The sequence below is a fragment of the Plectropomus leopardus genome, chromosome 16 (genome assembly GCF_026936395.1).
Source record: "Plectropomus leopardus strain MGB_pleo_1.0 chromosome 16, ASM2693639v1, whole genome shotgun sequence".
NCBI lineage: Eukaryota > Metazoa > Chordata > Actinopteri > Perciformes > Serranidae > Plectropomus > Plectropomus leopardus.
Genome location: NC_142191.1, coordinates 21,888,518 through 21,901,866, shown reverse-complemented (window position 1 = coordinate 21,901,866; position 13,349 = coordinate 21,888,518). Strand labels below are relative to the sequence as shown.

General features: G+C 38.9%; 1 protein-coding gene across 12 annotated transcripts in view; it reads right to left on the bottom strand.

The window, feature by feature from the left end:
- The window catches only part of dtnba (dystrobrevin, beta a), a 34,391-nt gene that overhangs the window by 18,324 nt on the left and 2,718 nt on the right, over positions 1–13,349 (bottom strand). For all 12 annotated transcript variants that reach the window (XR_015779047.1, XR_015779049.1, XR_015779048.1 and 9 more), the window contains exons 2-6: positions 8,216–8,266; positions 1,755–1,837; positions 1,450–1,530; positions 936–1,149; positions 662–747 (exon numbers count right to left, since the gene is read on the bottom strand). Coding sequence is in view for 9 of the 12 variants with exons in the window: in XM_088089032.1 (XP_087945158.1) it covers positions 662–747; positions 936–1,149; positions 1,450–1,530; positions 1,755–1,836 (463 nt within the window). In the remaining 3 variants the exon portion in view is untranslated. The remainder of the gene's footprint in view (positions 1–661; positions 748–935; positions 1,150–1,449; positions 1,531–1,754; positions 1,838–8,215; positions 8,267–13,349) is intronic.

The window sequence follows — 13,349 nt, the reverse complement described above, 5'->3', positions numbered from 1 at the left end:
CACACACACACACACACACACACACACACACACACACACAAAATACGGAAAGGACTGCATTAAATTCTATCAATTTCCTAAGGACTTACCCCACTTAACCATACCTAGACTACATGCCTAACCCTAACCATAAAAAACTCAATCTTTACCTATGTTTTAATGGTTAACCTTGTGAAGGTGAGTCTCCATAGTATGACTTTGTGAATACAGTCTGGACACCACAACTTGATTAATTAGAGAGCAGGTCAGTTAACAAGAGAAAAATGCAGCATTGACCTTTTTCCATAAGGTGGCACATATGTGACAGGTATATATCGATACATTGCTGAAATTCATACTAAAAGATTGAGGGACCCTTGTAAAGTTATTATAAATAACGGCAATAAAGACGTAAGTAAAACATTTAAATTAATCTAGATAAAGTGTAGTCAGTAAAATCTGAAACAATAAAGATACACAAATAAAAAATGTACTGTATTATTTTTTGTTATCCTGTCATTATCAGTATTCCTACCTCTGTGTTTACATTCAAAGCATATATGTAAAATCAGTGCGTTCATCATGACTCTCTAGGGAATATTTAAAGTGTTTCTGGGAAATGTAAGATAATTGATCTGTAACAGATTCTACGTCAGTCATGATGGTATCTACTGGTACTCACAGCGGAGTTTATCTACCAGTTTTCCTCCACACAGTATGGCCAGCATCGCCTTCACAGACAGCACCGTTAGACGGCTGTCAGGCTCACTGAAACAAACACATATGACACCATAGTACAGCATATGTCACCCTGACTTTCACACAAAACCACAAGTGACATTTTCACTTGTCAGCTTGTTTGTTTTTTCATGTAAACAACAGGATCAAGTTACAAAGAGTAAGCATCCAAGAGATATTTTTCCATTTTAAAGCTCAACAGGTTTCTTTGTAGTTACCTGTCAATGGCGGCCAGTATAAATTCCACTAACAGGACGGTGCTTTCTCGCGGGTTGATAGTGTGTGTGGTGGGCAGACGCTTGCTCAGTGCATTGAACAGGGAGGACACCAAGTTCTCAAGTCTGGTCACAGAGATGCCGGCGTTCAGCTCTACAGCGTTCAGACCAGCATCCCGCACCGCCTCAATCACATTGTATATGTCGATAAGATGCACTAGAACGAGAAGAGTCAAGTTGGTGAAATCTTCACACATAATGATTTTAAAAAGCTGTCCCTCTCTTCTTAAACTAGAAAGTATTTACAAGTTTCTATAACATAAATGAATTTAACAAAAAACATCTCTGTATTGACACTTTGAACTGTGAAATTGCACTAGGGGGCAATGATGATACTTTATGGTCATTTGAGATACTTTTCACACAAAAAAAGAAGCAAAAGACTAAAATTTAGACTGTCATGTGATTATTTTAATAACAAATGTTCCCATGCTGGAGGAGACCAGGTTTGACTTACAGTTGCATCTCTTCTGTATAAATCTGAGCTTGCAGGCTGTTCGATATGTAGAGAGACAAATGGCATCCAAATTCTGCTCCCCTGTGATAAAAATAAGAAGACATTTACAAGCTTGTGCTTGTGGAGAAAAAATCTGTCGTCATGACAATTCTCATCCATCTCAAATGACAAGTACTCATAATAAACATTTTCTTCCACATGCTGGGGATGAACATCTGAAAATCCTGAAACTAGAACAATCAGGGAAAGCAAAAATCCACCTCAGGTGCCTTGCAGAGGCAATGTAAGGGTCAAAGTTTACTCACCAAGCTCTACGAAGATCTGTCTCCCCTCTACTTCTGCTGTCCCCCTCCCTATGTCTCTCTGCCCCCCCTCCTCCATCACCATCCTGCAAAAAAAGACAAAGCAGCAGGAAAACTCAGCACTGTCCACTACTAAGAACCTTGTAACAGCACAATAGGCTTGGGCAGTACCACAGTATTACAGTATAACAGGGTATTTAGAAATCGCAAATGTGTGTTTTTCAATGCCATCATAAATACAGGGCTCCTCTTTCTAATATGTAGTGCACAGCACGCACCACCAGAGGTCAGTCTCTGGTCTCTACTGGTGGATCGGGGAGCTGGGCTGAAAGACACTGTAATACCTAGTGGTGGAGTTATAACTTACAGGACTGTAAACAGCCAGCGGCCAGCTGGCAGAGAGAGACTGTGGGGAATGACAGCTTGATTTTTTACATCCAACTTGGGTGAAGTAAGGTTTTATTTCGACCAAACCGGAGCAGGTGATTGATGGAACAGTGGTTTTACAAACAAGATTAGCAAGAGTAACCAAGACCGTTTGGGTGAGTTTTATTTTACGTCTGTCAAGTTTGAATGAAATGGGTTTTATGGTGAGTTAATGAGGCGACTAAGCCTCGTCAGTCTTCCGTGACCGAGAGAAAGTTGAATTCAAAAGGTGCACAGTTGTATCTTCTGCTGAAGTAGGACAATAAGTGTGAGAATATTACTTTTCTTGACATTTTGGGAGTTTGTACTGTGTATTCATTAGCTAAAGAGGGAGTATTAGGGTTTGAAGGCATGAAATATTACATACTGCCCGAGCCCACATTACGGATCATTTCTTTGCTTCATTCTGCACTCCGTCTATCTTGTTCATCTTAAGTGCATTGTGATGTATGTATTTTCATTGTTTGACCTTTCCGTTTTGGTCTTTTGCAGGAAATATGGTCAACAAAGATGTTTAAGACCAACAGCATTCACATTTGGTAATATTCTCTGAAATGTTTCTTGTCAATGTGATTTGTTGAAAATTTTAAGAAGTGACTTAAAAGTGACTAAATGGACAGAAAATACATGGACAAAACACGCACTGTGTAACTGTAACTTTTATATTTACATACAGGTTTACTTTGTGCATACCGACACACCCAACCGCACACACGAACTAGAGGCAGGCTCAAAGTCAAATTCAGGGCCACCAGAGGATGAGCTGAGTGCTTGGTAAATAAACACATTAATGAGAGCAGCTGAGGAAATCTGATCTGAAGGCTGGCATTTAGACTACTTAACAAGGGTACAGAGATAAAAGAGAGAGGGGGAGGGTAAGAGAAAGAAAGAGAGAAAGACAGAAAGAAAGAAAAAGGAAGGAGCAGGAAACACTAAACAGAGAAAGAAAGGAGGTAGGAAGAAGGGAAGGAGGTAGGATGGAAAGAAGGAAAGATGAGATGAAGAAAGGAAGCTGTCAACCGCTCAGGTGACACAAAAAAAACACCACAGGATATCAGTCACCATGGTAACAGTTATACTACACCACAAAACTGAAACACGAACAGACACACAAATATTTGCATTCCCTGTATGAATGTGGTGACAAGCCAACCCCCAACACACACATGCACACACTTTAAGAAACTGGCACTTGCACACTTGCTTGCACGCAAACACACACACACACATACATTCCAGAGAGGATTTGAAAGCTTCCCAGGAGACTTCATGCTTCATCCAGACAAAAGAGGGATTCCTCCTTTCAGTCACTCTCTCTCACACACTCACAGACACACACTCTCTCTGACATTCTTATACATCTTTATACAGCTGTTCCACTCTAAAGGCTGCAGTTACCAGTCAAATGTAACTTCCTTTCCTCTAACTCAAATGTGCTCTCTCGACAACTTACAGTGGCAGTCATGCCACTCCTTCAAAGTGCCCTTGAGTGAGCACATTAAACAACCTTTGTCAGAGGACGTCTCATGTTACTCCACTGTAAAGTTCCATCCCTCATACTGCTCATACTGCAAATGATCAAACATACATGATAAAAACTGGAATCCTTAGATACATCAGGAGCTTATGACAGCAAATAATTCTGCATTTGGGCAAACTCAGAACCAAGCAGACATTTTATAGTAGCTCTATACTTCTACTCCTATAAGAAAGACAGAGTAGGCTTTTTATATTGTTTACTGGTGCTCGAGAGGTAAACTTAAATCCCACTTTTTTTGTACATTATTTTCTCAACTGATCATTTGGTGTGTAAATTGTCAGATATTTAGTGTACCATTATAAAATAACAAGATGAATCTTCTCATTTAAGATGCTGTAACTAGGGTTGCAACAGTATGAGATTTTCACGGTCTTATAAACGTCTTAGAAAATATTGCAGTTTCATGGTATCACAGTATTACATTACTATTATTATTATCATGACTCAGACAACCCTTAAAGGAATGAAAACAGAAGAATTGGTTTTCATTGAACAAATATTTTATCACCATAATTAAGACTTGAAACCATTTCTTTATGGAAGTATGAAATATAAAGGTGAGATTTTCCACCCAGCTGCATTTCTTTTCAATATCGTAATTAAGCAAATGTACAAGGCATGGTATCCTATATATACATAGGATATATTACAGTCTACCTTAAAAACCAGTACATCGATGCAACTCTAGCTGTAGTATGTTCTGAATTTTATGCATTAAATATGACTTTGATTCTCTGATACATTTTCTGAAGCATCTTAAGATTCCATTAATGTTACAGGACAATAGTGACTCTATAGCATTAAAAGATTGATAGGCATTGCAGTTCTGGATCTCCAAATGAAGCTGGACTTGGTTGAGGCAAGGTTTAATGTAGGTTCACCACTGGACCAGATCACGAATGCGAATTCAGTCTGGAACCTCTCAGTTAATTTTCAATTTCCAAGGGGCATTATCAACAGGCATAGATGCCTCTACCAACTGGATAGACCTTCAAGCATCCAGGCAACTAACCATGTGACAAACGTAAAGATATTACAGCCTGTAGAAACAAGTTATGATGGTATAGCAATGTGTCTGTGAACAAGTGTTTTTTCCATTCGAATTTGAAAATGGTGCTTCAAAAGACACATCAGCTGCAGCCATCTTGGTTGTTCATGAAAATGCCTGGACGACCCTGTTTTTAACTGAGCTAGATTTCTGCTCGCCGTCATGGCTCTTTGTATTAAACTTGCTCCGTATCAAATAACCAGTTGTGTCAGGCCCGACCCCTGCCAGGTCAGGAGAAAATCTGTCTGAACAGGAGGGGGACCAAACACACCTGCCTGAGCAAACAAAACTCGAGCAGACAGATTCGTCTGGTTCTACTCTGTTGCTGCTCATTCGAGGACATTTGCAAACAGATAAAACATTCATGCTGCACCACTACAGAACATATTTGCTTCCCTAAATCTCTGCTGCAACTTCATGTGTCTTAAGCCAATATAAACATAATGCCTCTTTTATGAATTGTGTATTTATGATGTTTTCTTACTGGTATTTCTATAACAGCACTTTTAATGACATTTTAAATTTGCAATTTTTACAAATTTGCAATTTCTGCACAACAATTTCTCTCTGGAAAATAATGCTTTATATTATCTGTATATGTCTATCAAAACGCACCTGCAAACTGGGACACACTAAACCCCTCATAGCAATGGAAACACAAAACTTGCCAACCCTGACCCTGCAATCATCCGATATTCAGAGCTGATCCTGAGTATTTGTCCTCCTGCCAACACAGTCCTCAATTATCAAGATGTCCTTGAGTAAAGCAGATAAATGATCAAGTGTAAAGCAAAAGTCTGACATTTTGTGAATGCCATTTTATGAAAGGATGGCAGAAAGTGATAAAGTTTTGATGCCAAAATGCTGAGCTATTCATTTAAAGGACAGCCATCAATTAGAGGTGTGCCATATCATATCATCCACGATAACACCAGTGTAACTTTTAATATGAGAAGAAAAATTCATATTGTGATATTGTTAATATTTCGACTTGTCGAAATAATTATGGCAGACCGTTACAACAGCAATAAGTGCAGGCTGAAAGCAAAATTGTGACCAGCTACGAGCTCATACAGTGCTGTTGTATCAGTGTTCTGGGCATCCCGAATGTTTTACGAACAGCCACTGACTTTTAGACTCTTTTTGCGACTGTCAGTAAACTGTCAGTGGCTCTGAGCAGCAAATCGTCTCTCTCTCCCTTGTCTCTCTCGTCGTGCGCACACAGTAATTCAGCAATCTATGACAAATCAGGTAATTTTGTCATAGGCCTGTCCTAATGTAAACATACCTGACGCTCACAGAACAACAAAAAAAACTGCATACATATTAATGTGCAATCGTCATCGTACCATAACGGCCTGTCAGAGTAAATGCAGGTCTGTGTGAGCAATATCACTCACCCCTGACATCAATAGAGGAAGTCGGCTGAACAGGTGGATGCATGTGTGTCAGTTAACATTTTATTGTGCAGAAGTTTTTTTGGACGCCCATTATAACGTCACCAAAGAGCTGTTTGGACTGAATGTTACATAAGCCAAAAAAATAGTCTCCCTAGTTCACATCACTAGTTATCACACTGGACTGCCATGGAGAGTACATTGATATTTCTGGCCTGGCCTTGGTGATAACTACACGCTGTCTGTCTATCTATGTCTGTCTGTCCATCTGTCTGTCTATTTCTGTCTGTCTGTCTGTATAGCTGACATGAAGGAACATTTGGTCTGTGAGGTTGGCTTCCAATTTTAACTTAACTTGGCAAGCTTTAAACCATCTTAGATATATTTATCTTTCCCGCAATTACCCCCAACTATGTCAGAGGTCCAGGACAGCTTGGCTGTCATTTTCCTAATCATTGGGTCGAAGTACAAAGGTTGATGGGGTTAGAGTCTGTTGGTTAGAGATAGATCCAAACATTGTTTCAGAAAGTAAAGTCCAAATCAAACACCCAGGTCTCTGCTTCACAAATGATTGGTGCACCCTCAGTTACCTGAAAATGCCCTCCAAGCAATAAAATATAGTCTAAATGAAATATAGTGGGGAAACATAAAACATCACACCAAAGCAGTCAAAATCAAAGTTTTAAAATAATAACATCCTTGCAACTTTACGTATAATCTCAATTCAAAGTCCAACGAATTATGTGTTTCTTATTTCAGAGAAAACATTATTGTTGTTCATATCTCTTGCTGAGGGTTAAAGTTTGTTACACTTTGGGGTTCATGGGTTTTGTGTCAAATGTAACACTGGCGCCGGGTTTTATACTGTGCGAAGAAATGCCGTGAAGCATGTCAATTGTCCATGGGGCGCTGCTCACAACTTTTTGGCACCCATGTAGACCGATTGAGCTGTTTATATTGAATGCTACAGCGCCAAGCTTCGCAGCCTGCTTGCGATCTTGAGCGATAATGATGGATTTATAAATCTACCAGCCACTCAATACATTACCATTGTTTTTTCAGCTGGTGAGTTAAGCAAATCTAGCAGCCACTTGTATATTTTACCAGCTTTGGCCTGTGGATAATGCTAATTTCCAGCCCTGATGCTAATGTTTGCAAATTAACAATTAACATAAAGTATAGTTGAAAGTGAATGTGATGAAAAGTTAAGGGAGTAACAAAGTTATTACAATTCATCATGAGAGGGGCAGGAATGTCTGTACTTAATGTAATGGCAATCCATCTAATAGTTGTCAAGATATATTTCAGTCTGGACCAGTCCGAAAGATAGACAGACCAATGTCACTTCCACTTGAGCCACATTGCGAGCATGGCTAAAACTGTAATTGTTTTAGTTAAGACAACTGTCAAATTGTTTCTGCTATTAAAACAAAAAGCCATTATTTTATTTATATGGTTATAGGAGTAATTATGTTACTATCACAATGCTTTCAAAATGATGCTGGAATACACCTTGAGATGATAATGATATAAAGAGCTTCCTTCACAATACAAACTGTATTCCTGATTCGTGAGCAGTGCTTATCATATCATGTATCCAATGGCCTCCACACCCTCCATGGAAACTCTATAGTTAATGCAAGTGATGACTGGCAGAAGAGTTATTTTGTGCTCTGGTGGTTTAAGTCTTCTGCTATAGAAAGTAAAATATAGACGGTGAGAGAAAAAAAGAGAAGGGAAGTGAAGACGTACACAAAGCTGTCTGCATGTGTGTTGCTTCTCTGCGTTTGTGTGGGTGGTGCACTCTGCTGTTGCACCATGGTGTTTTATTATGGCTGACATTTGCTGAGTGTTACGGAAACAAACACACAAACAACACACGCTGCTCTGAATGCACACAGAGGATGCACTCTCTGTCCTCCTCCAACTTCTGGCTTAAGATAGGGTTAAGAAAACATTTGAATGCATACATTTTCCCTGTGTGGATGTGTGTGTGGATGTGTGTGCGTGCGTGCATGCATGCGTGCGTGTGTGTGCGTGCATGCAGTCATACCTCTCTGTGTCAGGGGGTCACACAGGACACAGGAGCCTCAAAAAAGGATGTCTAGCAGAGAGACAGAAAGATGACAAAGGCAATTTGAAAAGTCTGTTGACAATAAAGTCAAAGGCTCTTTGGACACAGCAGAGGACACACTCTGATACAGACACACACACACACACTTAACATAACCAGAGGGGTACACACTCTCCTACATCTCTATACACTCTGCAGACCTGTGCATATGTAATAAGTTAATTATTTTTTATCATTTCCGTAATCTGTTGTCCCTCCTGATACAATAAACATTCTTTAATAGTCAATTTTTATCTATTACGTTTAATCAGTTACTCATTTTATGACTGATATATTGCAGGTTGTTCTGATTTAAAGACCTTGTAGTTGTAGTTGTACTGTTTTATATTAGCTATCACAAATATGACTCTTTTGTTCCCAAAAATAGGCCATCAGATTGCAACCAAGCACGAAGGACTCTTCCTGCTAATGTTATAATGGTATCAGGAACATTTAGCGTGAAAAAAAAATTGACCACAGCGCACAGAAGGACTTTACTGTGACTTTAATCAGAGCAAGCAACGCATTTCACCTTTAGCTTCTTCAGATTGGCTCCCTGAGATGTTGTTTTTCGCTTTAATTATGTGACTTTAGTTAGTTAAAATAGGTCAGATTTGCCTGGTTTTTGCCATTGTCATGATTGTCTCAGGGAGACCTTCAACCAAGCCAAGGCGGAATGAATTTTACGGTTTTGTTTAAAAATTGTAACATAAAAATAAATATGATTGATGAATTATTTTGCTCTGTAAAAGTATACATTCTGAAAAGTATTGTATTTTAGTTCTGCATCTGCCACTAGTGGGCCATCATGATAAGAATAGATGTAATATATGAATTCCACTACAGGAGAGAGTTGGTGTTCGCTGCAATTTAGTGAAAAACGTGCATATATTGGTGTCAACAATCGTCCAAAATGAGTTAGAAAATATCGACATATCAGATATCGTGAAAAATCCAATATCATTGCCAAATCACCAAATCATGCATCTCTACAATAAATCACTGTTTTGCAAAGATATATCATAGAAGACAGCAAATGCAGAACAGGTGCTGAGCACCAACAAAACCTTTCCTAAACAAAACTGAGGAAATATAATGATTCCACACGCTCACATATCATAAGGCTGGTTTCAACAAGCTCTCACGGCAGCAGAATCAGCAATCCTCCCACAACAAAGAATCTTATTATTGTGTCACAAATACAGTCTAATTTAATAACCACAAATGATGGAATACTCCTGATCTTGCATGATATTTCTGTGTATGAAGGTGGATGAATTCATGCAGATAGCTTAAAAAAAATAGTAATGACTGCACAGACAACCTGAAGACAGTTATGTGAACTTTATCCAGCCTGAATATCAGTCAAGACAAACTGCACGAGGCAGACAGTTATATCCTGTCAGCAGGTGTCACAAGCAAGACGCATAGATATCACACAGACAACTAATGCATACATACATATTTCACTATATTACAGATGGAAGCTGAAACACAACAACAAACGTAAACTAGAAAAAAACAGTGCCACAAATGCCAGTTGCACAACTATAATGCAATCACATTATCACCAGACATATTGACATATCAGTTACAAGAATATGATGTTCCTGTTAGCGTTGTGGTTACCAACCACACGTCGCACATGATCTTAATCATCACATTGAAAACTGATAGAGCTCAAATAATTAATCAATTCATATTTGATGGACAGAAAATTAATCTCTATTTTGATATTTATTTAATTATTGAAGTTATTTAATTAGTATAACTGCCAAACAGTGGCTGGTTGAATTTTTTTTTATTTGAGGATTTCATGCTTGAAGATGTAACCTTGGGTTCTGTGAAACTGTACTGTGACTAACTGTCACATTTTATAGTGTAAAAAATTAATCCGTAACTCAAACGCATAATCCACATAGTAATTAATAATGAAAACATAATTGTAATCATTAGCTGCAGCTGTATACTGTATGTAAAGTACTGCATACACACACTCAAGTGATCATCAATGACTACATGATGCAAATATTATGACACTCTCATCAATATTTGCTTTTTCTCACTACAGGATGTTTGTGTGATTGTGTGTCACATCAGTGCAGACCACCCAACCAGCGCACCTGTGCATTAACCACACACACACACACACACAAACACACACACACACACAGACACACACACACACACACACACATGCAGACACACGCACTTGTTCTTAGGGATCAGCTGCTCTCAATCTAAACACATACAAACTCAACATCCACACTCGACTCACCGCTGTGTTTCAGGGATGAATCCACACACGTAAGTGTTGCTGGACAGAATAAGCAATACAGCAGGGACACTGATACAGAAACGGGCGTCAGGCAGACGAGGTGGTACTAAAGAGGGGTAAGAGGGTGTTTACCACCCTCTGCACACCACACACGCCCTGCATGCCACATGACAACATTACCACTTGCAGCTGCTCACTGTTCTCACCGTCTGCCCTGACAGGACCCAACCAGTGTGTGTGAGATGATATATATGCAGTGTGCTGCAACTTTAGACACTGACGTTGCTTAAATACCTATGAGCTCCATTTATCCTCTAAGTCTTTACTGTAACACGTGAAACAGATGAGGCTTGCTGACCAGACGCACAAATTCATCTGAAACTTGGAAGCTTGGGTCTCAAATGTCCTGAAACACTTAAGATATAATGGAGACCAAATAAACTGTCACTGGGTGTACAACAAAAAAGAAAGAACATTTTCGCTGAGGCTTCTTCAGGACAAGGAATACTGTGGATCCAGTCAATGAGACCCAGCCTCGGTATGATGCTTGGTTGACAGAGTGCACTGATTGATTCTGCAGTGGTTGATTATTGAAGGCCTTAATAACTTAAATTGATTCCCATCTTCTGCTGCATGCTTGGAACTTGCTGTATATGATGTTAAAAGTTTCAGGTTTGATTTAACATTTGCTAAAGGAATTTAAACAAAGTTTTGTGTTGGAGTTTGTTATATTCAAAATTCTAAATACTGACAGAAAGATTTTCATTATTATTGTAAAATGCATATTGGTTCCAAATATTGGTTATCAGTATCATTAACTACCAATATTTGGTATCCATATTGGTCCTGAAAAACTATACAAAACCCCCCCCAAAAAACTAATGTAACTATTGGTCGACCCCTATTCTTTTTTTTTTCTCTTAGAGCCTCTTTTCCACAGACTCTTTCAACTGCGTCAATTACGAGCAGGTTAATCCAAAAGCAAAAGCCTCTCCCTGCTTCTCCAATCTCTCACTCCTGACCTTTGAACCCTGTGCTTCCAAAGAGACAACCTGACTGACCCGGCATGACCCCAGAGGTGCCACCAGGCAGGTAAAAACAGAATCAACACATCTCTGGTTACATGTTAAAGATGGACGGCTAACATGCCATGGGTGTTTAAAGGAGTGGAAGTCAGGGGTTATAGTGTGTTCTGAGGTGGAGTCCGCTGTAGGAGGTTTAACAGGTCCAGAAAGTCTTATTCCATCCACCAAATCTGAACTGACACCAAGGATCTTCAACAAGAACTGGACTCAAGCTGGTGATTTGAGTGTTTCTGCAATTAACATAAACTGGGAGAGAAAAAAAAACTGAACACTTTCCCTCTCTCAATTGGTTTTAAAGCTCTTCAAGACTTTATTCAGACACACAAAAATGTTTCATGGAGAAATGCAGTTTCCCTTAGTCATTTTGATGGGAAATTAGTAAGTGTTGACATAGTGGGCATCCGTGCCAAGTTACACACAGGTCTTTGGCAAAAAGATGCATGTCTGTTCGGCAAAAAAGTGGAACCTGACTCAATCTCTGCCACAACGCAATGTAACGTCATACAGCACGATGCTGCAATGGCCAATCAAATGCTTGAAAGCAAGTAAGTATTAAACGTTGTGAAAACAACATGTATGTCCTGTTATCAGATTCTTCTCCCGTTCATTAATAATTTCCAAACTCGCTAGACCTGGAACCAAACAGACCTTGAAGAGGACCTATTATGCTCATGTTAAGGTTCATAATTATTCATATCACGTTTACATGTGCTAACAATAAAAAAATAAAAAATAAAAAAACACATACTGTTTATGCTGGAACACTTGTATTCACCCTCTGTCTGAGGTGCTCTATTTTAACTCCTGTGTCTTTAAGCACCTAAAATTATCCAAAAAACCCAAGTCTGCTCTGATTGGTGAGTGTTTCTGTGTCATCTGCATCTCTACATGTCTGCACCATCATTGCAGCTTTTTACAATTAAAAATCACCAATAAAAGCTTCAAAACACAACCAGACATGCTGCAGTGGGAACGCTATCTGAAATCCGGGAAAAATTAAAAACATCCAAACCACTATTACATGTTTCCCTGATGTTAGCATGTAGTTTCATATAGTGGTGGAGGCTCCGTCATGTAAACAGCTGCTGTAATGCACCTGGAGCAGATGACAATATCCATTTTTTAAAAATCCTCCATGATCTGATGTTCTCTTGTAGCTAAAGTAGAAAAAATGTCAGAAACAGAGTATTCAGAACGATCTCAAGCCTTAAGTTTTTGCTCAGAGGGACGTTTTTACATATGTTTACATATGCCAACTGCAATATGAACATCCAACATTGTAACACTATATATATGACAGATAATAAGTTGAGCATAATGGTCGCTTTTAAGTCTAGAACTGACACCTGAACAAATTTTGTGAGGAGGGTGATATGTACAGAAGTCATTTTGATTGCGAAAGAAAGCATGAAATAAAGAGAGAAAGGGTGATGCATACAGAAAGAGATAAGATATGAGGAACAAACACAAAAAGAAACAAAATGTACTTAAACGGAAGGAAAGAGTTAGAGGAAAAGATGGTGAGAGAGACAAAGACAAAAAAACTGAAAAAGAAGTGAAAGTTGTTTACTGCCCTGAAGAAACCAGAATGCAACAAGTTCAACAATTAACATGCCTGACCTGAAGTACTGTGTATTATGTGCAACCAGCTTGCAAGTTTTATATAAAAGATTTATGGGGTAAGAGGACAAAAAAGATCCCCAAATTCAAC